Here is a 25335-nt window from a genome sequence, read left to right on the forward strand (position 1 = left end):
TGTACCCCTTATGATCTGCTGCCAGCTGACTCCTTTTCTTGCAACGACCTAGAAATGATCCTCTTGGCCTCCTTCCTCACCCACGTCATACCTCTCAGCATGCCAGGCAAGTTCTTTGTGAACAGTCGGGGACCCTCACCCCTCGCCCTCCCTCCCACTGCTACAGCTACTGCTTCAATGCTGGGCTCCACCACCCTCCCAGCCAGGCTCCTCAGTCCTAGCTTCCACCTCATCCAGTCCAGTATGAGGGAGTCATGCTCACAATACACCTGATCACAGCCATTCTGCTTCCACAGCCCAATCTCCTCCTTCCCAGACACTGAGACTATTCTGATCGAGCCTCCGCCTGCAATGTCTACTCACAGACATTGACTGGTGGCCGACTCACTGAGGCTCTGATCAAGGAAACACTGATGCACGAGGAAGGGGGAAGGAAGGCAGGAGCGTTTACAAACATAAAGGAAGTGAAGAAGGCACAGTCTCACCAGTCATTTCATAAATAGTTATAGAAGTGGAACAGCTTCAATCATAAAAGCAAACATAGAGCAGGCATGTCTGCTGGAAATGCTTTCATAATAAAGCAATTTCTAATATTCTTTTTTCTGATTAGAACTAATAATCAGTATTGAAAATCTTGGTATAAGAAAAAAACGAGACAGAACCATAAGTGGATGCAGTAATAGGAAGAAATTTTTCACAACAACAAAACCATATTAGCCAGAGTGGAAAGAAAGTGTGACCCAAGAATTTCATACTTAGCAAGGCTGTCTGTTCATTGTTAAGACCATAAACACAGTTTGCTTCGCCAGAGCTCAGACACTTACTTGAAGACATGCACCAGAGGGTACACTTCCCCAGGGAGAAAACGTCTGGGAACACCTCAGCAGGAGGACCCACATGAGCATTTAATGTACTTAATTGTACACCTATGAATACTGTGTATTCTGACAAGGCAGGAATAATATTAGCAGAAAAATGGAAAGAGAAGGGACAAAGCGGAAAGCAGAAAGAATGAAATCAGCTCATTGACTGTTGTCCAGGCAGTAAGTGGGTGTCAGAGGCCTCACTTAAAGCAAGCTGTGAAAGGGTGAGCAGGGACGCTAGGGAGGGGGCATGAAAGGTATACATTAGAGGAATGCACTAGGACAAAAACACAAATTTTCCTAAATATCAAAGATTTTTAGAAATAAAAGAACAAAGAAAATATACCACATAGAAAAAACCCCAGCAACTATGAAATACACATAGTAACTACAAAACGACGTCAGGGTTGAGACACCCATATAGTTATATCAATAAATGCGAATGGGCTTAACTTACCCATAGAGAAGATTTTGAATTTGGCTCACAAAGCAAGACTCAGGTCTTTGCTATCTATAAGAGAATGACCTAAAACCTAGTGACTCAGAAAGGCTACAAATGAAGGGATGAGGACAAAGGTGCCCCACCAGGCAAAGAGAAACAGAGAGAGAAGGGGCAGCAATCACCATCTTAGATGAAGTAGAATTCAAGCCAAAAGCACAAAACACAACAAAAAGGACATTTTTAATACTAAAGCCACACACAAAGAAGATATTACAGTTAGGAATGTGCATCAAATAACAGAGAAACCACCTTCATAAAGCAAAACTATAGGGGACACAAGAAAACATAGCCAGGAACTCATTAATAATAATAGAAGATAGTCAAAGGGACAAAAAACAAGTAAGGATATAGAGGATCCTCCTTCTTCTCCTCAAAGTCCCCCCAGTACATAGCTTTGTGGGTCCTTCTGGTTGCACTATGTGGGACACCGCCTCAGCATGGCTTGATGAGCGGTGCCATCCCTGCACCTGGGATCTGAACCAGCAAAACCCTGGGCTGCTGAAGCAGAGCGCCGGACTTAACCACTCGGCCATGGGGTCGGCCTGAGGATGAGCAATTCTGAAACCACTTCACATGCATCCTAGGATTGAACAAGTCAGTAAATCTACTGTGAGTCCCCAGGAGTTGGAGACGGGAGTTGTTACAGATGGAGATGGGGAAAGTAGAAGGAACGTGGGGCACTGAGTGGGACTGGCGTCATGAGTGTGAACTTGGGGTTCTCACAACAGAAATCAGACATAGGAATAGATAAGAGATGTGTGTGCAGGTCGCACGCACGCACAGACACACATCCCTTCCCAGCTCTGCCGACTGAGAGGGCCTAGAAGCAATGACACACCAGGAGGACCCAGGTCTGGGTTTCTAAATGCCACTCTCCACGAAAAAGAACCAGGGCTCCTTGGAGATGGCTGATTCAGGGCTGGGATAGGAAAAGTAAGAGATAAGCCTGGAACACCAAACTATGTCAGAAAGTATGGAAGTACTCAACGAATGATGGGGCTGAGGGGCCATTCCGAGGGGGGCTCCCACGGACTGAATCTGAGATAGTCAGGGCATCAAAATAGTGTTAGTAAAGGATTATAATCTATAGCATGAAGTAAGAATCCATGAATCCACCCTGATATAAATAACTAAATGAACGAAAAAAATACATGGGGGAGAAGAAAATCTCTTCTTACAGTAGAATACCAAATAAGAAATGTAGAAGGAATAATATGAGAAAAATCACCCTTTGGCAAACAACGTCCTAATAACCATTTAGGGCAAGAATTGTCAACGGATGCTAAAACTAGTAGGTGAATGTTTGATAAAAACAGACATTCAGAGGCCGGCCTGGTGATGCAGCGGTTAAGTGCGCATGTTCTGCTTTGGTGGCCTGGGGTTCACCAGTTTGGATCCTGGGTACAGACACGGCACCGCTTGGCAAGCCATGCCGTGGTGGGCGTTCCACATATAAAGTAGAGGAAGATGGGCACGGATGTTAGCTCAGGATGTTAGCTGAGGGTCTTCCTCAGGAAAGAGAGGAGGATTGGCAGTGGACATTAGCTCAGGACTAATCTTCCTCAAAAAAAACCAAAAACAAAAACAGAGATTCATCTCCCCATAAGACACTGATGCATCAGCAAAGGGGGAGCATTAACACGACAGTGGAGAGACCAGGCAGACCCCTTAACCCAAGGACTGGAGTTAACATCAGCAGACATTACGCCCTCCTGAGGGCATGCGCTAACAAGGACGCATCACTTGCAGGGCACCGCTGCCAAAAATACACAATCTGCATCTGATCGTGAAGAAGTGGCACACAGACAAATGGAAATTATTCTAAAAGATAAATGGGTTGTACTCTTTAGAAACGTCAAGGTCATGAAAAATTGAGGAACTGATCCATCAAAGGAAATTAAAAGATATGACATGTGATCCTGGAATAGATCCTATGTCAGGAGAAATAACAGTAACACTTTTTTTTCTATAAAGGATATTAAAGGGACAACTGGAGAAAATATGAATAAAGTCTATAGCTAGATGACGGCATTGTACCAGCGTTAATTTCTTGATTTTGATAATTGTATTGTGGTTTTGTAAAAGAGTGTCCTTGTTTTGAGGAAATACACATGGAAGTATTTAAGGGTAAAAGGGTGTCATGTCTGAAACTACTCTCATTTGGTTCAGAAAAATAATAAAGAGGGAGAGACAGAATGATAAAGCAAACGTGATAACATGTGATTCCAGGGAATTGGAATGTACAGGAATTCTTTGTACTCTTTTTTTTTTTTTTTTTGAGGAAGATTAGCCCTGAGCTAACATCCACTGCCAATCCTCCTCTTTCTGCTCAGGAAGGCCAGCCCTGAGCTAACATCTTTGCCCATCTTCCTCTACTCTATATGTGCGATGCCTACCACAGCATGGCTGCCAAGTGGTGCCATGTCTGCACCCTGGATCTGAACCGGCGAACCCTGGGCCGCTGAAGCGGAACGTGTGCACTTAACTGCTGTGCCACCAGGCCGGCCCCTCTATGTACTCTTTTTGCAGTTTTTTTTGAAGTTTAAAATTATTTCAAAATGACAAAATAACTAACAACAATGGTATTTGTTCCTCATTGTTGGTGAAAAGGCCACAAAAAGCACCAAGCCAGGATAGGTAAGGCAGCATCCAACCTACAGGAGGGACAGGCTATGAGAGGACCTCCACCAAGTGTTTTTCTCATCTTACAACAAGTCACACACAGAAAACGAAAGGCTATCAGCTAGACATACTTTCCCTCTGCTCTGTATTTACCAATTGAATTGTTGACTCGGTCTCCTTTCTTTTTCTTATTCTTCTTGTTCTTGCCCTTGGGCTGAGGAGAATCTGCCAGCACCAGCTTGCTGTTCTGCGGATGCTCGCTGGGGGAGGCGGGCTCCATGGGGACTGGGTTCGACTTTTCTTCCTTGACATGGTTCAGCTGCTTTTTGTTATTGTTATTACTGTTGACTTTTCTCTCCTCTCTTTTCTGCTCTGCCAAGGAAGTGAGGTCAAGTACTTTAGTCTTTGACTCAGTCTGGGGCCGGGGTCTGGGCTGGCCCTCTGAGGCTCTGGGGGGCTCCATGGGCTTTCTCACGGGCTCACTGCTAGCCTTATTGGTCTGCTTTAGCTTCTGTTTGCCGTTTCCCTCTTTGTGGTGATGCATTATGTCAAGGAGAAAAGACAAGGGCTCCTGCTGCTTTCCATTGACCTCCTTTGGAAGGAGGAGCTTGGAGTCTCTGGTGTCCACGGGGTCGGCAGCATCCCCATCAGCCCCGGGCCCCAGCCTGGGCTCTGTGTGGTCCACATGTCTGGAAGGGCAGCGAGATGATGTTTCTGGTTCTTCGGTTTGCTCTAGCGACCCATTGTGGATATTTTCAGAGTTAGGTACAGACTCTGTTGATGCCTGTAAATTTCTAGCGAGCATGTCCAACTTGGGACAGTCTTTACTTGGCCTCTCCTTCTTCTTCTTTTTTACAGCTCTTAGCTTTTGAAGCTCCTGAAGCCGCTGAAATTCCTCCTTGAGTCGCTCTTCCTCTTCCTCCTCCTCCTCCTGCCGTCTCTGCTCCTCACGGAGGTGCAGATGCTCTCGGGCCCTGGCCTCTGCTTCAAGGCGAGCTTTCTCCTCCAGCTGCCAGCGTGAAAAGAAAAGGCAACTTAAGACAATAGTAAGTGTTCTTAAAATTAAGACATACAGAAAAATAAGATAATTTAAAAAACAAATCATATAATAAGAACATAAACTTTGAAAGGGGCTATAACAGGCCAAAAGCTTAAAACATACCCACCCCAAGTTATTTTACTCTACAGAATTATTAGATTTAATCTATCTACCAAGGTATATGCTTCCTTTATTGTGAGGGAGAGTAGTCAACAAAAAATTCCTTACCGCCTTTGACCCAGCACTAGGCACATAACACTGGGTCCCAGTGGCTGCGGTGCACCTGCCCTGCGCCAGCTCCCCCGTAAAGCGTGATGGGTGGATGACGGGGGCTCAGAGCACGGACTGATCGTGTAGTAGTTACACCGCTGCGCATGTGCTGCCAAAACCCTGAGCAAGCACAGCTTCCAAGTGAAGGCTGACGCTGACGCATCCACGTGTATCAAGAGGACGTGCAAGAAATGTGTACTAAAAACCCTGAAATTCCTTTTTCCCACTTTAGTAGATAAACAAAATTCCCAATCTACTTTCACCAGTGGGATTGAGCAAACGACTTCCTAAAATATCCAACACTACATGGCAAATAGACAATAGTTATTTCTGCTGTCCAGCTTGGCAGGAAATTAATTTTCATCCCAAGTGAAGACTGTATTTTATTAGTGACGTATACTCAAGAGCATAAAAGGAACCATTCCTTCTGCTCAGAAAACAAATGAAAGCCATTAAGAGCAAGAAGCATGGCTTCTCCTATCAGTGAACTCCAATAAGGCCAGTGCTTATGGGAAATTTTGGGAAAAACATTTTGCATGGGAAAATGTAAAGGTCTTTCCAAGTTTAAATTATTTTTCACAATGTTTCGGCAAGCAATATTTTTAAGAGACAATTTGCTTGTCTTTTTGAAAAACTTAAACATAAAATTGTTAAAAATTTAATGACAGGGGCTAGCCCGGGGGCGCAGCAGTTAAGTGCGCACATTCCACTTTGGTGGCCCGGGGTTCACTGGTTCAGATCCTGGGTGCTGACATAGCACTGCTTGGCAAGCCACGCTGTGGTAGGTGTCCCACATAAAAAGTGGAGGAAGATGGGCATGGATGTTAGCTCAGGACCAGTCTTCCTCAGCAAAAAGAGGAGGATTGGCAGAAGATGTTAGCTCAGGGCTAATCGTCCTCAAAAAAAAAGAAAAAAAAGAAAAAAAATTTAATGATAGGTTTTAAAAAAACTTAACTTGACAATTCAAGTAAAAATTAACTAAAATCCTTGTTTTATCTAGAAGAGAAGCCTTCCCTGAAGGTAGCACGCAATAGGCAGCCCTGGAGCAGCCCCCAAAATAGCTACTTTAGGCAGGTGTCCTAGTGTCAAGTGAGCAGAATGCCCCCTACAGCACAGATCTGCGGGCTGATCCTGCCACAGAACAGAAGCTACAGTGAACTCAAAACCTGGTATACTGGCTGGCCCGGTGGTGTACTGGTTAGGTTCATGTGCTCCGCTATGGCAGCCTGGGGCGCACTGGTTCTGATCCTGGGTGCAGACCTACACACCGCTCATCAAGCCATGCTGTGGCAGCATCCCACATAGAAGAACTAGAAGCACTTACAACTAGGATGTACAACTATGTACTGGGGCTTTGAGGAGGGGGAAAAAAGAGGAAGACTGGCAACAGATGTGCGCTCAGGGCCAATCTTCCTCACCAAACAACAACCTAGTATATGTAGTGCTGCCTTCATTTCAACAACCAAGGCCCTGGAGACTTCTCACGGATTCACTGGAAGCCTCTGGACCTGTTCAGTGCTTTGCAGGGCTGCCCTCCATCCTAGACTCCACAAGGACAGAGGACAGGAGTCTGGGGTGGACCACCCTGGAACCCCTGATGCTGTCAACACTCCTGGATGGAGAACATACCCCATTTTCCCCACTCCAGTGTGGCTCAGCAAACCCAGATCTTCTGGGGCACAGAACAGGCTTCTTCCCCAAAGCCCCCTCATTACACCTGACAGTCAGTCCAGACCTATTTTAGGATTGTGAGGTACAAGCAGGGCACTTGATGGTTAATCCACTTAGCAGAACAATCACAACTATCTTAGAATTACAAATAGCTAAGTTGGAAGAAACACTGCAGGACATGTGGCCCACGCTCTGGTCCACTGTGGAAAGGTCCTCCTCCTGTCTCTGCCTGACTTCACAAGGACATCACCTCTTCCCAAAGCAACCCATCCTGCTGTCAGACCCTTGTTCCCTCTGTGCACAGCCCAGATCTGCCTGCTGAGGTCTGGCTCTTGGAGCCTGATATCTTTAGGTGGCCGAAACCAGGAAGATCTGTGGAACTGCTGCAGCACAGGGGCTTTGTGGAAAATCCTCCGAGAGAATGTGGGGGGAGGAGGATGGCAAATCATAGAGTAAATGCTATTTCCATCACTTTCAATGTTAACATGACGTAAAGAACACAACTTCTCATTTACGAGCATACAGTCTCTGAACACTGTTTACTCGCTAGACCATAGGTCAAGTCCAGTCAAAGTCCACCACTGGGCCAACCTGCCTGTCCTGGTAGATATTTGCTTTTGTGATATCTCACACCCTATGGTGAAGGGGGAACTGCCCAGGGCTGTCCACAATGGCTGGCATCAACGCCTTGTGCTGGCTCTCTTTTAGAATGGCACTGCCTGATTCTCCTCTGCCAGTGGAGCGAGATGGGGGATGGGGTGGAGCAGCATGCCCAGACCTGTGTCCAGAGATGACTGCTGTGCCAAGGGCCCAGTCCCAGCTTCATATCCAAGTCACTTCTTCACCCACAGTCTCCAAAAGCCCACACTGGTCCCCTTTCCCTCTCCAGAGAAGTCTCCAGGGCCTTGGTTGTTGAAATGAAGGCAGCACTCTACTCCTTGACAACCAAGGGCTCCTTCCTCTCCTTCCTTAGGAAAGAAGGTTCTTTCACAGGCAGAGATGGAGGGTCTGCTTGCCGCTCCCACCCTGGCCACCACAAGAACTCGAAAGTTTGTTTTAGATCCATTAACAAACTCATGACACAAAAGGAGAAGCCGTGTCCTGAAAATACATCAGGCTTTTAACCAGCTTCTAGTTTGGGCCATGAGACAGCCAGGGGCTCTGGAAGCAACACTGTGAGCAAGTCCACCAGCATGGAGGCCCTCCGTGCTCAGAAGCAGTCCTGGAGACTACCCTCATCGGCGCAGCACCAAGCACACGTTGTTTACCTTTCTCTGCTTATGCCTCGCTCGCTTGGCTGCTCGAGTGCTGCTAACTGGTTTGGTCTCCGAGCTGTTTATGAACTGCAGCAAATCTTCCACCCTTCGATGGTCAACTACACTCTCCCGTTCTGAAAGTTGATCTGTTTTTTTAGGTTGCTCTTCTTTCCTCTTGGTCAGCCGTAAACGAAGCTTTTCCCTCATTTCTGCATAATTTCTACTTGTTGGTGCAGCTGGAGGCTAAGAGAATTAAATGAGAACATAACTAAATTAAGCTTCAAGTTTTAGTGATTTTGAATATAACAAACCTCAGACCATATCTCTAAAAATGATTTTTTTTAATTACTCAAGTAATACATGTTCATTGTGGAAAAATAAGGAAATAGGATAAACAAATGGCAGGAAAAAGAAAAACCCATCACCAAGTCACCCAAAAGTATTTTGGCACTGACCTGTAAAGCTTCATATATTCATGAAAAATCTAGTAAAGTATGTACAACTACGTAAACAAATATTTTTAAAGCAAACAAGAAGCAATTACACATACTGACTTATCTACTTTTTATATGATACAGTTTGATTATCTTTTCCTGTCAACAAACGTGTCTGTAGTATCTTCATCCATTTGCAGGCTTCCCTTTCAGTGCCAAAAAGAAAAAAGAACTGCCCTCTCTCTCACTGCCAAAACTTCTTACTGGCGACTACAAACGTGTGCGTGTTTAGGAAATAGAGCCAGAACCAAAAGAACAGCTACCAACCCCGGGCCTGTCCTCCCACCCACCCCAGGCACCATGGCTGACATTTGCTGGGACAGAAAAGATGATTATTCTGGAAAGATGTACGTGTATCAATGTCCTTTGTATTCAAACATGAGGAATCCAACCGTACACGTATCAGCAGTGTCCCACCACATGACTGCACGCTGGGTGGACTCAACAACCCTCAGGGCTGGGTACTTAGGAGGCCCCATCTCATCAACTATCATAAAAATCACAGACAAATGCGAACATGCAGTGATGAAATCCTCATAGCTAAAGTTTTCGGCAAATATTTTTCATTATTTCTTTAGGATAAGTACAACTTAGAAGTGGAACTGCTATTTCAGACCATATCTTGCTTTTAACTAAGCTGCAAATAAAGCTTTACCTACAATGTAACCACACCTTGAATTCAACCTGGCATATTATTCTTGCAAAGGAGCTCACCTATTTTACAATTCAAATGTAAATCTGCAATTTACACTCATCCATCGCTAATTTTATGCACTGCACTCTCCATGCCCCCCCCCCCCCAGCCCTCCCACAAGGAGGCCCTCCCCGAGAGGAGAGGCCTGCGGGCACTTACCCCGCCATGCCCGAAGAACTCACAGTAGCAGCAGTCACAGTACTTGCCCTCCTTCTGGTTGGTGGAGGTGGAGGTGCTGGAGCTGTGCTCGGAGCAGCTGTCCTCGTCGGCACTCTCGTCCCCGTCATCCTGCTGTGGGTCATAGACACCATTCTCGCAGCGGTGCCCTTCACAGTCGGGGTCACTGCAAAATGGCACACAGGCCTGTTAGCAAGCAGCCCACCCGTCAAGGGGAATGGGCATGGCATGCAGCAGACTAAGTTCCGCTCCTCCTGACTGACTGCTGCCCTGCCCCATCACAGATGACAGTGAGGTGCAGAGGTCCCGTGGCCGTACAGACACAGGGAGTCCCAGTTAGGAAAGGTGGTGTGGTGACCTGGCTAGGTGGTACAGGCAGGCATGTGGGCAGGCATCATACCTAAAGGGACTCTTCAGACACACACGAAGTCTCTCCACTGTTCCTCCCTCCACCACTTCATCCTGGGGGTGGTGTGGGGTGGGGATGGCTTCAAGAAGTTAAGTTCAAAGGTAATTTAAAAATTATCTTTTTAGGGGCAGCCTTGGTTGCTTAGTGGTTAAGTTTGGCGCACCCTACTTAGGTGGCCTGGGTTTGGTTCCTGGGCATGGACCTACACCATCGGTCAGTGGCCGTGCCGTGGTGGTGGCTCACATACAAAAACAGGAAGATTGGCAGCGGACGTTAGCTCAGCATGAATCTTCCTCAGCAAAAAAAATCTTAAAAAAAACCCTTGTTGGGTGTTTGCTGTATTATTCTTTGCGCGATGTGTAACAAATACAACTTAAAAAACCCCCAAGGCCACCCCAATGCTGCCAGTGGTTAGGGGTGGTCTGCGCACTGATTCACGGCAGACCCTGGCGCTACAGAACTAGAGGCTGAGACCGGAGCCCTCTCCTCACCCACATCCCTTCCCGCTGTGCATCACTGGACCGTTCAGCTGCAGAGAGCTTCTATCGCTGTTTCTATAGCGTCAGGGCGGCATGGTACCCCATTCCAAAGTGCTCCTAGCCTTCAACCACCAGGACCTGGCTCACCTGCAGACGCTAGGAGGTGCGCTGATGGAGCCGTCTGTGGTTGGGGGTGGGGGGGCCACAGGAGCAGGACAGAAGCTCTTGCGTGTATCCACAAACCCGGGAGATGTGGTCGCAGTTTTGGGGAAGGACGGGGCTGCAAGATTTGCAAGGTGAGGTGTGGAGGCTGGCGAGAGGGCAGCAGGAGCGAGAGTGGGAAGTGGCGCCAAGCCCGTGGGGCTGTTCCTCGGGGCAGCTGGCACCGCATGTCTGTGATCCTCCTTGGTGATGCCGTGAAAGACCTCGCCTGCATTCAGAGACGCAAAAGAGTCACTGCCAACCACTAAAGACAGACAGACATTCACGTTTGTCTTACAACTTTTTACCAACTTTTTGTCTGAAAATGCTCAAATCTATAGAAAATTTGAAGGAACGGTATGAAGAATACTTATATACCTTTCACCTGTATTCATCATTATTTAATATTTTGTCATATTTACTTTTACGCATTTTGCTGTATAACCACAATCCGTTACCACGTTAGACACTGAACATCGACATGATATTCTCATCTAATGTACAATCCCTATTCAATTCTCCAGTTTCCCCCACGTCCTATAGCTTTTTCCCCAACCCAGCCTCTTTTAAACTTTTTTCTTTTCACAACACTGACATTTTTTGAGTCGAGGCCAGCTGTCCACCAATCTGGATTTAGAGTTTCATGTTAGATTTAGCTAAAATGTTTTGGGCATGAATCCTCTGCAGGATGCACCTAGGATTCTTCCCATTTGATTGCAGAGGAAGCACCTAACATCAATTTGTTCCATGGCGGTGAGGCTACATCTGGTCAGGTGTGCAGGGGGTGGTCTGCCAGATTCCTCCAGCAAAAGGCACCTTATCTTCCCTTTGTAATCTGCCAGTCATGTGCGGGCGCTGCTCCCAGACAGTGGGAACACTACTACATTCTCCAAACTGACATCCAATGTTTTAACGTCCACTCAACGCTTACCTGGCTCCAGCGTTACCCTGCTGGCTGCAGAGTGGCCTTCTACTTCTACTGTTCTTGCATATGCAGCAGCAGCGAGCTTCTGTCAGAAAGAGCTTCTCCACCCTAGTCCCTTTTTTGAGCATCTTGCAGGATTCTTGACTTTGTGTGCTAGAACCTATTCCATTATTGTTTTTGATACTCAAACTGTCCTAATGTTGGCTAGTGAGGCCCCTCTGAGCCAGCTCCCGTGTCCCTTTGACATTTGCCACTGGTCTCGGATGGCCTCCTTGCTTTTGGGCCTCCTTCTCACTGTGCTCAGATCAAAGTGTGACAACGACACCACCTGCACACCAGTGACCTGAGTGGCAGCAGGGGCTGCCCTGTGAGCTAGGCGGCAACCCCATTAGCTGACTCTCTGTGAGGCTTCTGCTTTCAGATGACTACAAACTCCTCCACACGCTCAGAAAGCAATTACTTTTTCCTATTACAGAACAATAGGTGCAGAGAGGAAAGGCAAGATGCAGTGTGGCAAAGCCCTAGAGAAGCTAGCGGACAGTAAAATCCCAGTCAGTCCCAGCGGACGTGCTCTCTGTGCACGAGCATTTTGGGTGTTAGTTACATTTACACCTCCAGCCAGGCCAAGTAAGAGGCAGTTACAAAAATGCTGAGGAAAAAGCAGCGAATATGCTGAGCCAACCCCAAGGGTCCCCACGAACTGGTGGGCCTTACCTATGGAAGGAGGCCTCTTGGACGACACTTTGAACTGGCTATTGCTGGACTGCACTGTGGTGGCCGTGCAGGACACGGAGGAGGTGGCTGATGAGGTGGCCATCACAACTTTGTTTGCTTCCATAAAAGCATCTTGGAAATTGTACAAACATTTCTTTTTTGCGGCGTTTTTTTTCTCTTTACTATCCGAAGCTGCAGGTGTTTCATTGCTAGACGGAGGTGGAAGGGCTTCCGGTCTTGTTTCTGAGAGTGTTGGCCCTAATATGTCACTCCCTTCAGAGAAGAATGGGAAAATTAAGGCTTCTAAAAGAAGTAATATTTAGCTCAAACCTAAAGGACATCTGCTGACTAAATTCTTAACACCAGGGCTGCTACCGAAGTGACTTAGGATCCCACTGGGGTGATGCCAGTCAACTTGTTTTCATCTGAGAAAAAAATTTATTGAGCACCTACCATGTGCCAATGCCTGTGCTAGAAGCTTCCCAAAAATTATTTAATGTCTTGAGCTTGGTACTATTATTCCCATCCTAAAGATGAAGAAACTGAGGCTCAGAGAGGCTAAGCAACTTGCCCAAGGTCACACAGCTAGAAACCCTTTCCAAGCACAGCCCAGATGTCAAGTCTAGCTGGCTTTTCTGAGCACATGCAGGGCTGCGTGTGGGGCCCCCAGTGGCTCTAACCATATGAAGACTGAGATGAGGAGTAGGTACCAGCCCCTCTTCAGGTGCACCCTGCACTGGTATTGAAGTAACAGCTGAGCCTTGGCAGCTGAGGCAGCTGGGAGGAAGGAACTTGTTAGAGGGGACAGATCCCATGTAGGCTCAATACAGAAACAGAGAAAAGGAACACAAGTCATAGCATTCAAGTCACCCGTGGCACTGTCACACCACCCCGTGCACTGGGTGGAGGTCTGGTTGTCACCACTGCTTGAGAACCAAAGGCTGAAGACCGAACCCTCGAGACAAGACACTCAGTGGTGCTGGGGCAGGAGAGGTCCCAGCGTTAGCAGGGCCCCCGCACAGCTTACTGTGCTGGCCAGCGGCCACGGAGCACTGGAGCCTTGCTCTGCTCTGTTCTGCAGCGGGACTTGACTGGCGGCAGATGTGGAAGGATGGAGCAGTGTGACAGGGCCCAAGGGGCCTCCCACTAGAGACGGAGGGGAGGGAGCAGCAGCCTGGCGTGGCTGCACCAGGGCCCCGACTACTCTAGGGCTTCTATCGGGAGACTACAGCAGCAGAGACGGCAATCCACTCAGTTCCGATCATTTTAAAACTTTAAGAAAGTTTTAACAAGTTCCTTACCAGAAATTGTATCTGGCAAGAAAGTGCCAGGATTCCAGTTCTTATCATTCATCACTTCTGATCCCCAAAGACTTATAAATTTAGAACTATTCCACTCTGGAGTATTCCCAAAACAGCTCGGATAAATATGGTCTTGAAGAGATGCATTGAATACCTGATGCTTATTTGTGTGATTCTGAACAGGTGCTGGCGGTAAAGCCTACAAAAAAAAATGTTCTAATCACATATCAAAGTTAATATTCTGTTTACTTAAGTAGTTAAACTACAAACAGACAAGTCATTACTGAAAACCTTGTGGGATACACTTGCCATGAGCAGGAGTCCCTGGATGAAGACATCTTGCAGAGTGCTTACTTGATTATTCATAAGGCTATACAGGATAGGTCAAATTTGAACCAGATGTAAATTTTAAAAGCAACTGTTGCCTCAAGGAATGTATCAAACGAACTTTAGACAACTCAGTAACTTCTAACATTCCTCCCTAGTCACATTTTAAATGTGGCTCATTTGCATAAGATCTGTTCCTATGGCTTATTCTCATCTGACATTTTAATGATCATTTCTAAAAAGTCAACTTTGGAATCACTGAAAAAAATGGTAAAATTCTTAAGCTGTTCTCTCACACTTGGGCAAAGTGCAGTGTAAGTCTGAAGAACTACGAATTTGATGCTGAGCTCTAAAGCCCTCCTGAGTCCTGCGGGCAGACCCTTGTCTGAAGGTATGGGGGGAGGCTGGGTCCACAGTTTATTGAGTAGCCATCAGCTGCTCTCTGCATATACGTGGGCATCCTTGGGCCCTCCCTCCCCTCAGCACATCTCACAGCCCCGTGCCTCCACCACCTGTACCACAATGACAGCCCCACACTCGCACTGGGCCTCTTCCAGTCCTTTTCCTCACAGCAGCCAGAGTGAGCTTTTTTGAATCTAAGTGAGAGCGGGTCATTCTCCTGCTTAGAATGCGCCAATGGCTTCCTACTGTTTTTAAACCCTGTCCTTCCTGCTCACCAAGTCCCTGGACACACAGGCCTTCTCTTGGTCCTCCAACTTCAAGCTCCCTTTTGACCCTGAACTTTGCTCACACTGTGTCCACATTCTAGAACGTCCTAACCTCAGCTTGTGACCTTGCTGACTTACATCCTTCAGGTCTCAGCCTAAATGTCACCTCCTCAGAGAAGCCATCACTGACTTTGCCCTCACTACCCAACACCCAAGACCAAGGTGGGCCTTCCCCATTAAACACACTAAAATCCACAATTTTCCCTTATCACAGTTACAATTCAAGACTTACTCGTAACCCATTGGTTTAACATCTGCCTTGCCTCAAATTATGTAAGCTTCATGAGAAGATGGGTATCTGGACCCTGGCCCTGCTATCCCCAGCACCTCGTCAACACCAGGCTCATAGCTTTCCTTCAGCAGGTCTACGCACTGTGAGAATGAATGCCTAAAGAATCTACAGGTCTGGTGTTGAGAACAACGCCTGGTGATCCCATCCTTTGGAACGCAGGAATGAGCAGTGAGTGCTGCAAACTCAAGTGGGAGGGTTTTGGGTAGATTCCCAGGAGCACATAATGGTTTGGCAGAACCCTGAGGGCCTGGCTGGGGCAGAGGGAGGAAGCAGAGGAGGACAGAGCACAGGGATGGTCCATGTCCATGGACAACTGCACCACAGCCTGATGATGTGCAGGGGCCAAATCAGAGACAACTTTGTATGACTTCTGTCCTGAAGGCGCAAGTGAGCCACAGAGGATTCTAAGCAGCAGGGTGAGAAGATCTGATCAGTTTACTAGAAAGATCAGTCTGTGGCAATACGGTGAATGAACCTGAATGGGAAAGGATGACATAGAAACAGTCAGGGGATGAGAAATCATGGAGCAGTGGCAGTGAAGATGAAAGGCAAGGAGGGATCCTGGAGCTATTTAGGACAACAGCTGTGACAGGACTACCGTCTCTGGCTCCATTCCTGAGAGCTGTGGTCAGTGACGAGCTGGATGTGAACACTAGTCTCATTCTCAGCCTTCAGGCTGTGCAGTCTGACGGGTTCAGGTGCCAGCTCTCTCTTTTACTAGCTGTGTGACCTCAGGCAAATTACTCAATCTTTTTGTGCTTTAGTTTTCTCATCTGTAATTTGGAAATACCTACCTGCAGGGGTGGTGCTAAGAATTAAATCAGACAAGGTATGTCAAGTGGTGAGCACATTGCCTGGCCCAAAGCAAGCATTTAGTGAGTGCTAAGGTGATGATTATCAATTTATAAGACTGTGGACCCTAGACACAACCCCCCCCTCCCAAATCCCTCACTCCACAGGGCAGAGAGGAAGTAGGGAGTTACTCCACTTAGGCAGCTGGGACACCTTAGCACATCTGCTGACTTTGAACAGGCTCAAGGAGGCGAAGGTGGAGGGTGAGGCTGGAGATGACATTCAGGATTTGAAACCGGGAAGAAACAGGTCTGCGTTGGACAGCCAGGATCAAAGCAGGAGCCTGAACCGGTTGTTCTGGCAGGGGGGCCCCAGGGAGCAAAGAGTGGGGAAAACAAGAAAACCATATTTTAATAGATACCAGTTGCCACAAAGTAGTGATAAACTAAGACCTGCTTTGCTGAGGAAGTGATGAAAAGTAACAATTAAATGGAAGAAGGTTTCTTAGTCTTGAAGACCTTCCATTAAGGGCAGAAATTCCTGAGAGAGGAACTGGCCAGCCTTCTCACACTGCCCCACGTCAGCTGTGAGACGCAGCTCTGCCTCGCTAGCCCAGCCAGTAAACTCTCAACGGCAGAAGCATGTGCGGTCTTAGAAGCTGCTCAAAGACACCCTGAGATCCTCCTAAGACACAGCCAGGAGTTGTCTGGGTTCACCTCAAGAAAAGTGGCTGACAGCTTGGACCTACTACCACAGGTGTCTGAGAGCTTCTGCTTATCCTTCAAAATCCTATCCCAGCGTCAGTTCCTCTGCAAAACCACCCCACAGGCTCAAAAAGTTATAGTTTTCCCCTGTGGTGTTAGTTTTCTACTTTGTATGTATAATTTCTATTAAGGTATGCCATATCATTTTGATTTTTTAATTTGAGCCTGTTTTTGTCTTCTCTTTAGATTGAGAGATCCCTGAAAACAGGGACCATGATTAATTGGGTTTTATTTTCCTAGCATGTAGCACAGGGCCTGGCACATACTGGATGTTCAATAAATGTTGAACAGAGCTTAGCTTACAGGAATAAAGGAACACAACTATGAAACTATAATACTGGAAACAAAAGTTAATGATGCTATACCTTTGATTCACACACTTCTTTAGAAAACCATCTACTCAAAACAGGAGGTCCATCTGTAGAGACCAAAGGGAGCAGGGGGTCCATAACAAACAACCTGTATTTGTATGAATGCTTTCACATAAGACATCTACTAACCTCAACAGCTATGGGTTTCCTTCAGAAAAACAACAAAAAAAGCATCTATCAACTAGAATATTTTTGGGTCATGCCTCCATAAGTACGTCAATAATTTAAGCATAAAATAAGTCTCCCAACATGTGGATAATGCTATTGAATCAGAACGATTTCACTCTTAAACAAATCCATACAGCTTCAATTAACAGAAGTTTTGAATTGTTCTCCACTTTGAGACAAAAGTGATTCACAAGAAAGCAAAATTTTTGCTTTAAATGAAAGCTCTGACATACACAAACAGATGTCTTTACTAAAGACCCAGCCTGTCTCTCACACCACCACATCCATCCCAGACACCATGAACACAGGTGCTAAAGATGACAAACCAAGAGAGCAAAAGACTTAATCACTGAACACACGCATGAGAGGGACTACCAATACCAAGTATTCAAACAAAAAGGGGTTCCAGTTATGTCCCAGTGAACAAGATAAGTTAAGATGAGCGACTCTATTCTGTTTCTTCTTACTAAGGTTCTCCAATATTCCTGCCAGAGATGGTAAGAGGCAAAGTGCCACCTTTGTTTTGGTCTTGCTATTTCTCAGGCCAGAAGAACTAAATACTACCTCTGAAATAAACTACAAATCAAAGATCACAATATGACCCCCAAATTGCAATCTATCTATGTCCCTATTTTCCATACAGTTTTTTTCTACCTCAAATTCCAACCTGAACTTACACTTGTACCATGTTTAACTTTTTTAATTTTGCACTGGTTGTACGTAAGTAACCTGGTGAGGGAGGTGAGAGGTGCGTGCAGAGCCACGTGGGAGCCACTTCACCAGGATTCACTTGATGCACTGAACTCACTGAGGGCCGGAACATGGTGACCATTTTCAAATATTCCTCATGCTCTCGCAGGATTCAAGACATCTCTCTATCTTCATTACTAGGCTCTTTCTTAGCATGGTGATTGTTTCATAACATGTTCTCCAGATGGAAAAGACACAGGATTTAGAGCTGGAAGCCTCAGGCACCAGTCCAAAGTCTGGCCCTACAGCTGTGACCTACAGCTCCTGAGCCATGTAAGGTGATGTGTGAAAACCCGCTCTGTGAAGGAGCAGTGAGCTGCAGCCCCACCATCTCACATTAGCTCTTCTAAGGTCATGTGTTCTCCCTCTGCTTAGACTCTGTCTAGTAAGTGGGGATGCTTCACTCTAGATCCCAGAGAAATGGCACCAAACAGCTTTCTAGCAAAATGCTAAGCCATAGAGAAAGCGAGGGTAATCCTTCACAAAGAAGTGACACGAACATGGTGAGAAAAACAGGGCCAGGCAGGTGAAGGTGCAAGCATCATCATTACAGCAATGGGAGGCCAGATCTGAGGTCCCATGGGAATGCCAAGAAGAGCTGCAGGGTCGTAGCTGGGTCAGTGTCCTGCTGGTACCTTGCACCAGTGAGTGGAAACCCCTTCTTGAGGAAGCATTCCCTATTTAGGGCCTCAGCGTTCCCAGAGAGTAAGCTGAACAAAACATGACCTCATAGTAAAACATTACTATATGGATAAGGAAATAATACATCAGCAGAAACAACAAAAAACCAGATTTAGATCCTCAAGATTTCATTCAAACACAGAATAACTGTGTAAAATGCTTAAAAGAAGAAAATAAAAAAGAAGTGATCAAGGAACAAGAGAACATAAAAAGTTGCTAATATATTTGAAAAACAAATTAAAGCTCAGAAATAAGAATTACAGTTAAAAACCAAACTTCAGCGACAGGTTAGAGACAATTAGAGAATTACATAACTAGAGGACTGATCCAAAAAATTTATCAGAACTGAGAGACAAAGAGGTGGAAAATATGAAAGAGCTTTGAAGAACATGAAGGTGAGGACACAAAGATGTGAGGAACACGAAGAACAGAATGAGAAGCTCTAATGCAGGTCTCAGAGGCTCAGAGACACAACAGAATGGCAGAGAGGGAATATGAAGATAAAACGGCTGAAAATTATCAGACAGGGAATTTTAAATGATTAATATGCTAAGGTCTCTAATGGAAAAAGTAGACAACATGCAAGAACAAATGGACAATGTGAGCAGAGAGACAGAAGCTCTAAGAAATAATAATAAAAATGTTAGAAATAAAAAACACTATAAGTGAAATGCATAATGCTTTTGATGAGCTAATCAGTAGACTGGACACAGCCAAGGAAAAAAGTCAGTGAGTTTCAAGATATGTCAACAGAAACGTCTCAAACTGAAATGCAAAGAGAAACAAGAATTAAAACAAAACAATAAAAAACCATCACCAACAATGACAAAAAATAGACCAAAACATCCAAGAACTGTGGGACAATTTCAAAAGATATAACATACAGTAATTGGAATAGCAGGAGAAGAAAGAGAACACATAGAAGTATTTGAAATAATAATGGCTGAGAACTTTTCAAAATTAATGACAGACACCAAACCACAGATCCAGGAAACTCTCCGAACACCAAATAGAATAAACACCACAAAATCTACCCCTAGGTGTAGCATATTCAAACTGCAGAAAACCAAAGACAAAAAGAAAATCCTGAAAGCAGCCTTGGGGAGGAAGAAGAGGAGAGGGCAGAAATCCCTGTATCTATAGAAGAGGGAAAAGAATTACAGACGACATCTCATCAGAAACCATGCAAGTAAGAAGAGTGGAGTTAAATATGTTTAAAGTGTTGAAAGAAAAAAACCACCAACCTAGAATTCTGTATCCAGCGAAATTATCCTTCAAAAGTGAAGGAGAAATAAAGACTTCCTCAGACAAACAAAAACTGAGAGAACTCATCGCCAGCAGACCTGTCCTGCAAAAAATGTTAAAAGATTTTCTTCAGGCAGAAGGAAAATAATATAGTTCAGAAACTTGGATCTACATAAAGAAAGGGAGAGCAATGGAGAAGGAATAAATAAAAGTAAAATAAAATCTCTTACTTTTCTTATTATTAATTGATCTAAAAGATAACTTTAAGGTGAAAATAGTAACAATGTACTGGGTGATTAATATATGGATAAATAAAAATAATGACAACAACGTCACAAGGAATGGGAGGGAGGAATTGGGAATAAGCTGTGAAAAAGTATTTACACTACACATGAAGCAGAATTGTGTTATTTGAAGGGGGACTTAGATTAATAAAAATGTATATTTTAATACAACTGCTAAAATTAAAAAAAAAAAGTATAATTGATATGCTAACAGAGAAGATAAAATGGAATCAGAAAATGCTCAATTGAAAGTGGAGAAGCCAGGGAAAAAAGACTCTGGTAATGAATACAAAACAGTTACAAACATGGGTGCTATTAATCTAAACACATCAAAAGTCACTCTAAATGTGAATGGTCTAAATATACCAATGAAAAGGCAGAGATCATCAGAGTATATTAAAAAATAAGACCCAACTATATATGTCTACAAGAAACCTACTGTAAGTAAAAAGACCCCTTTAAGTTAAAAGTAAGTTATGGAGAAAGATATACCACACAAACACTACTCAAAAGCTGGAGTAACTATATTAATTTCAGACAGATAAGATTTCAGAATAAGGAAAATTATCAGGGATAAAGAAGGGCATTCAAATAATGATAAGGGGGTCAATTATCCAAGAACATACAACAATCCTAAACATGTAAGCATCTAACAACAGAGCATCAAACTACATGAGGCAAAAACTGATGTGACTGCAAGGAGAAATAGATGAATCCACTATTATAGTTGAAGACTTCAACATTCCTCTATCAGAAATGGACAGAACCAGTAGGCAGAAAATCACTAAAGACATAGCTGAACTCAACAGCACCACCAATCAACTGGATATAATGGACCTCTATAGACTACTTCATCCAAAAACAGCAGATTACACATTCTTCTCAAGGTCACATGAAACATTCACCAAGATAGACCACATTCTGGCTGTAAAGCACACTTTAACAAATTCAAAAGAATACAAATCATACAATGTATGCTCTCAGACCACAATGAAATTAAAGTAGAAATCAGTAACAGAAAGATAGCTGGGAAATCCCCAAATACTTGGAAATTAAATTCCCTGTCACAGTTTAAATTTTTTCTCTAATATTTCATTACTGTATTTTCCTTCTGCAACTACTTTTAACTTGCAAATAACTTATATCAACAAAAAAATTAAATGAGTCATTGGTATGAAGACATGTGAAAATAGAAATAGTCCAAGCTTTTCTAATTTCAAGAAAACAATATTTTCATAGTATTCATCCTAAGCATTTTAGGTACTAAATGTAGCACCTAGTTGTAGGTACGACTACAACGACATAAAGTCTTAAAGGCGACAACTGCCATTTCCCTAGAGCAGAAATTCCTAAAGGCCCAGAACACAGAAAGAGAAGCAGGTCAGAGGAGCCTCCGTGTGCGCAGGCTGCCCTTCACATTCAGTACCCACCTTCTACCTGCCAACTACATTTGGAACATCACACTGAACAATCCTGGCCTCTCTAAGAAAGCTGCTCTGATGTAACTGAAGAGAAGTTTATGCCGTTCTAATATAGCTCGTTTGTTCTCTAGAAGCTGCTTCTACAAAATCCTATGGGGTTGTGAACACATCATGCATTTAGGTACAGATGTATTCAACTAAGTCAAACTAACTCAAATAATACAAACTAATTTTGCAAGACCTGGTTAAGTGACAATGCAAGCTTGTCTAGAGAAACATTTTTATACCAGGTACAAATGAAGTACTTTGCCAAATGCATCTCATTTTTCTAAATAAAAATGGCATCCAGTTAATGTATTTTAAATGTATCAGTGAACAGTCTTGACTGACATTTATAGCAAAGTGGCTGAAAGAAAGCTTACTTGTCCTCTGTATTTGCCTTTCTATTCACGAAATCTTTCACATCTATCTACTGGATTAAAGTTTAACAGGTATTAAATAAACAGATTTTAGATATAGATGATGCTCCCCCAAAATGTTTTTATTCTCCTTTAGCTGTGTATAAACTACTTATAATGTCCTGAGAAAAGGCCAAAGGTTAAGGGAAAAAATTAGTTTTAACTAGAGTGTCCCAGTAGCCTTTGAGAATAATCAATTTCAATACTTTACTTGCAGATTTTTATGAACTAATTCTTGAATAGTTTCTACCAGCAAGAAAGTTTAACAGACCATTTTATCCTCGTCTTTCAGGGTGGTTCTCAGGGACTAGAAAACAGCTCTACTCAGGTAAGAACAAGGAATAGACAGCTTCCCAACCTCATACACTCACCCAGAGGGAAAGAGGCTATAGACTGGGCAGACCACAAAAACAGCCTGGCTTTGAATATATATCTGAAAATGCTATTTGAAACCACTCTATTAACAAAGGCATCACTAAATGTTCAAATTGAGCAATATACAACCTAACAAAATTTAAGCATAAATTCGGGTAGTTACCAAGTACTTACTGTAATAGAACATGACAAGCTGATTATATTCCATTGTAAACTAGTGGTTATTAATCTCCCACCTGTACCCCTCCCCAGCAAACAAACAAACCCCACTTACGGGTTACACACACTCTCACTTTACAGTGACACCCTTTAGGCAAGAAAATGCGCATGCAGTCTGAGAAAGCCCCTTCCACACCATGTCCTCCCTTTCTCTCCTAGTTGAGAAACACTGTTTTAAATAATAAATCAGTTGAGTCTCGGGAAAATTCTATTTTTGATTGATTATAACTAACCTTGAACCAGAATAACTGATAAAAATAAAAATAAAAATCAGAATTTATGGCAAGAGTTAATGAAGGTAAGTTCAAAATAGCTAGAGAGGCAAAGTTATAAGAGGTACAAAGAACGAAACCAACCTAAAAATCTCACTGCAAAGTCTAAGATACTAATTATAAGCCTGGGGTTCTCAGAGAAGAAATGCTTAAAAATCAAACTTTTTCTAGATCCTTACTCTTTTCCTGAATAGGCTTTTTGCACAACTGGTTTCTGGCAGGCCCTTTCCTCCCTGCCCTCTAGGCACCTCTCAATAACATGCATGGCTGTATGATTTTCTACTGCATCACACTTAGGATTCCTTCTTCAGGTCTGAGTACTTCTACAGGTCCTTAGTTTTCCTGCTTAGAGAGCATAATCATTGTAGACACTGTAGAGATCAGCTGGTGTTAGAAGACTTATGCTATATTCAAATTATTTTACCCCTCCTATCAAGAAAGAGAGCCAGGCCCCAAAAGGACAGGAGTAGAAAATTGAACTGGTGTCTGGGTGGGCAGAAGCCACGTGTGGCAGTATCCCTGAATATAAAGTGTTACACCATCATCTGAAAAACACTTTACATTCTACTTAACTCTGAAGGACTAAACCATGACTTTCATGATTGTTTTTATAATAGTAAAGGTTCAAAATTCCAAGAGCTTAAGAGATTATGATGAAAGGAAACTTTTCCAGACCTTCCTATTAGGAGTGGATGCTGTCCTATACAAGTTGCCAGTTTATGGATATTTCCTTCTTTAAATATGTACTCCTGTAAGATCTTAGTGACAGGTGAGCTTTCAGGCCCTTTCTGCCCTGACTTACCTTACTGTGTGTAAAGGGAGGCGCTGGATACAAGGTGGGGTGGATAAGAGGGCGAGGCAGGTGAGGGACGGCGTGCAAAGGCACATGTCCATGGATGTGGGGGTAAAGATGTAGAGCAGGATGGGTGGGCTTCTCTGGGCTCATGAACTGATGGCCAGGAGGAAGTGCTCCGGCTGTCATTGCTGATGCTGTCAGTCCAGAAGCTTCTTGTTTACACACATGACATTCACAAGTGTTTGGAGTTTGCTCAGCCTAAAAGGAGAGAGAGAAAAAAAAGCACCTGCTTATTTAGTGAAATAAAGAACAGTACGAATTAAATTAAAATCAGCCACATTCTGCTGCACAGTTATACAGCAAATACAAAGGTAACAGGGCTCATCCTGACACCCGATGTTGACCAGGGCTCTTCTTCCAAGATAAGTGAGGGACTGTGAGAAACTCGGACTGAAGAAACCTGAAAAGAGAAGAGATGTGCACCTCATTCCCTAGCTGGGTATCTGCTGAGGTAGCAGCCATACCAATCTGTGTCCTGTGCCTGTCCAAGGAAGGACAAAGGAACAGGTAAAGAAAGCAGAGTGGAGAGATGGTGCTGGGACCAAGGATGACAAAACCACTGGTGCCACGCTCTGCTGGGTTCGTACTGCTTAATGAATGGGTATATAGAGTTTCTTCAAAACGCACCAGAGATGGAACTTCTGGCTAAGGTGGAATGAAGCAGTCAGTGACTCTCCTCCCTCAAAACAAGTATAAAACTGAATACAAACGTCAAAGGCAACCGTTTTGAGACTCTGAAAATCAACCAAAGGAAAAAAACAAATTGAGAAGTGTTTATTCATGCAAATCTGCTAGAGCTTCAGGTAAGAACAGCAGGAGCCTGGCCCTCTTGCCTGGGGCTTCTTCCCATTCATAACTCCCTATTACCCTTTAAAAAACTAAACGAAACAAAAAATTAAACATTCAATCGCAGAATTAAAATGGTACACTAAGGGGCTGGCCCCGTGGCCGAGTGGTTACCGGGTGGTTAAGTTTGCGTGCTCCGTGCGGTAGCCCAGTGTTTCGTTGGTTCGAATCCTGGGCACGGACATGGCACCACTCATCAAGCCATGCTGAGGCGGCGTCCCACATGCCACAACTAGAAGGACCCACAACTAAGAACATACAACTGTGTACCGGGGGACTTTGGGGAGAAAAAAGGAAAAAATAAAATCTTAAAAATAAATAAATAAATAAAATAAAATGGTACACTGAAAAATTTAATACAGAAAAGGAAGGTAAGGAGGAACAGAGGCACAAAAAACCTAAGACATATAGAAACAAATAACAAAATGGCAGATGTAAATATCACCGATCATTACATTACATGTAAATGACGCTTCCAAACAAAAGGCAGCCACTGACAGACAGGATAAAAACACAAGACCCAACTAAAAGATTCAAAGACACACTTCAGATTCAAAGACACAATGAGGCTAAAATTAAAAGGATGTAAAAACATATAACATGCATACAGTAACCCTAAGACAGCTGAAGTGGCTATATTAATATCAGATAAAATAGTCTTTAAGATAAGAAATGTTAGCAGAGAAACATTTCATAATGATAAAGGACTGGTATATCAGGGAAATATAACAATAATACTTGTATACACATTCAACAGCATTGTCCCCAAATGCATGAATCAAAAACTGGCAGATCTGAAAGGAGAACAGACAATCTAGTAGTTACACTCGAAGACTCCAATATGTCTCTCTCAGTAATTTTTAGAACTA

General features: G+C 44.0%; 1 protein-coding gene across 1 annotated transcript in view; it reads right to left on the minus strand.

Moving 5' to 3' along the window:
• Positions 1-25335, minus strand: part of FAM193A (family with sequence similarity 193 member A) — a 112971-nt gene that overhangs the window by 18040 nt on the left and 69596 nt on the right. Inside the window, exons 12-18 of the mRNA XM_046656464.1 lie at positions 23567-23818; positions 13618-13816; positions 12317-12589; positions 10624-10906; positions 9571-9754; positions 8236-8466; positions 4141-4996 (exon numbers count right to left, since the gene is read on the minus strand). Of these exons, the coding sequence (XP_046512420.1) occupies positions 4141-4996; positions 8236-8466; positions 9571-9754; positions 10624-10906; positions 12317-12589; positions 13618-13816; positions 23567-23818 (2278 nt within the window). The remainder of the gene's footprint in view (positions 1-4140; positions 4997-8235; positions 8467-9570; positions 9755-10623; positions 10907-12316; positions 12590-13617; positions 13817-23566; positions 23819-25335) is intronic.

This window comes from Equus quagga, chromosome 3 (assembly GCF_021613505.1).
Source record: "Equus quagga isolate Etosha38 chromosome 3, UCLA_HA_Equagga_1.0, whole genome shotgun sequence".
In the NCBI taxonomy this organism is placed as follows: domain Eukaryota; kingdom Metazoa; phylum Chordata; class Mammalia; order Perissodactyla; family Equidae; genus Equus; species Equus quagga.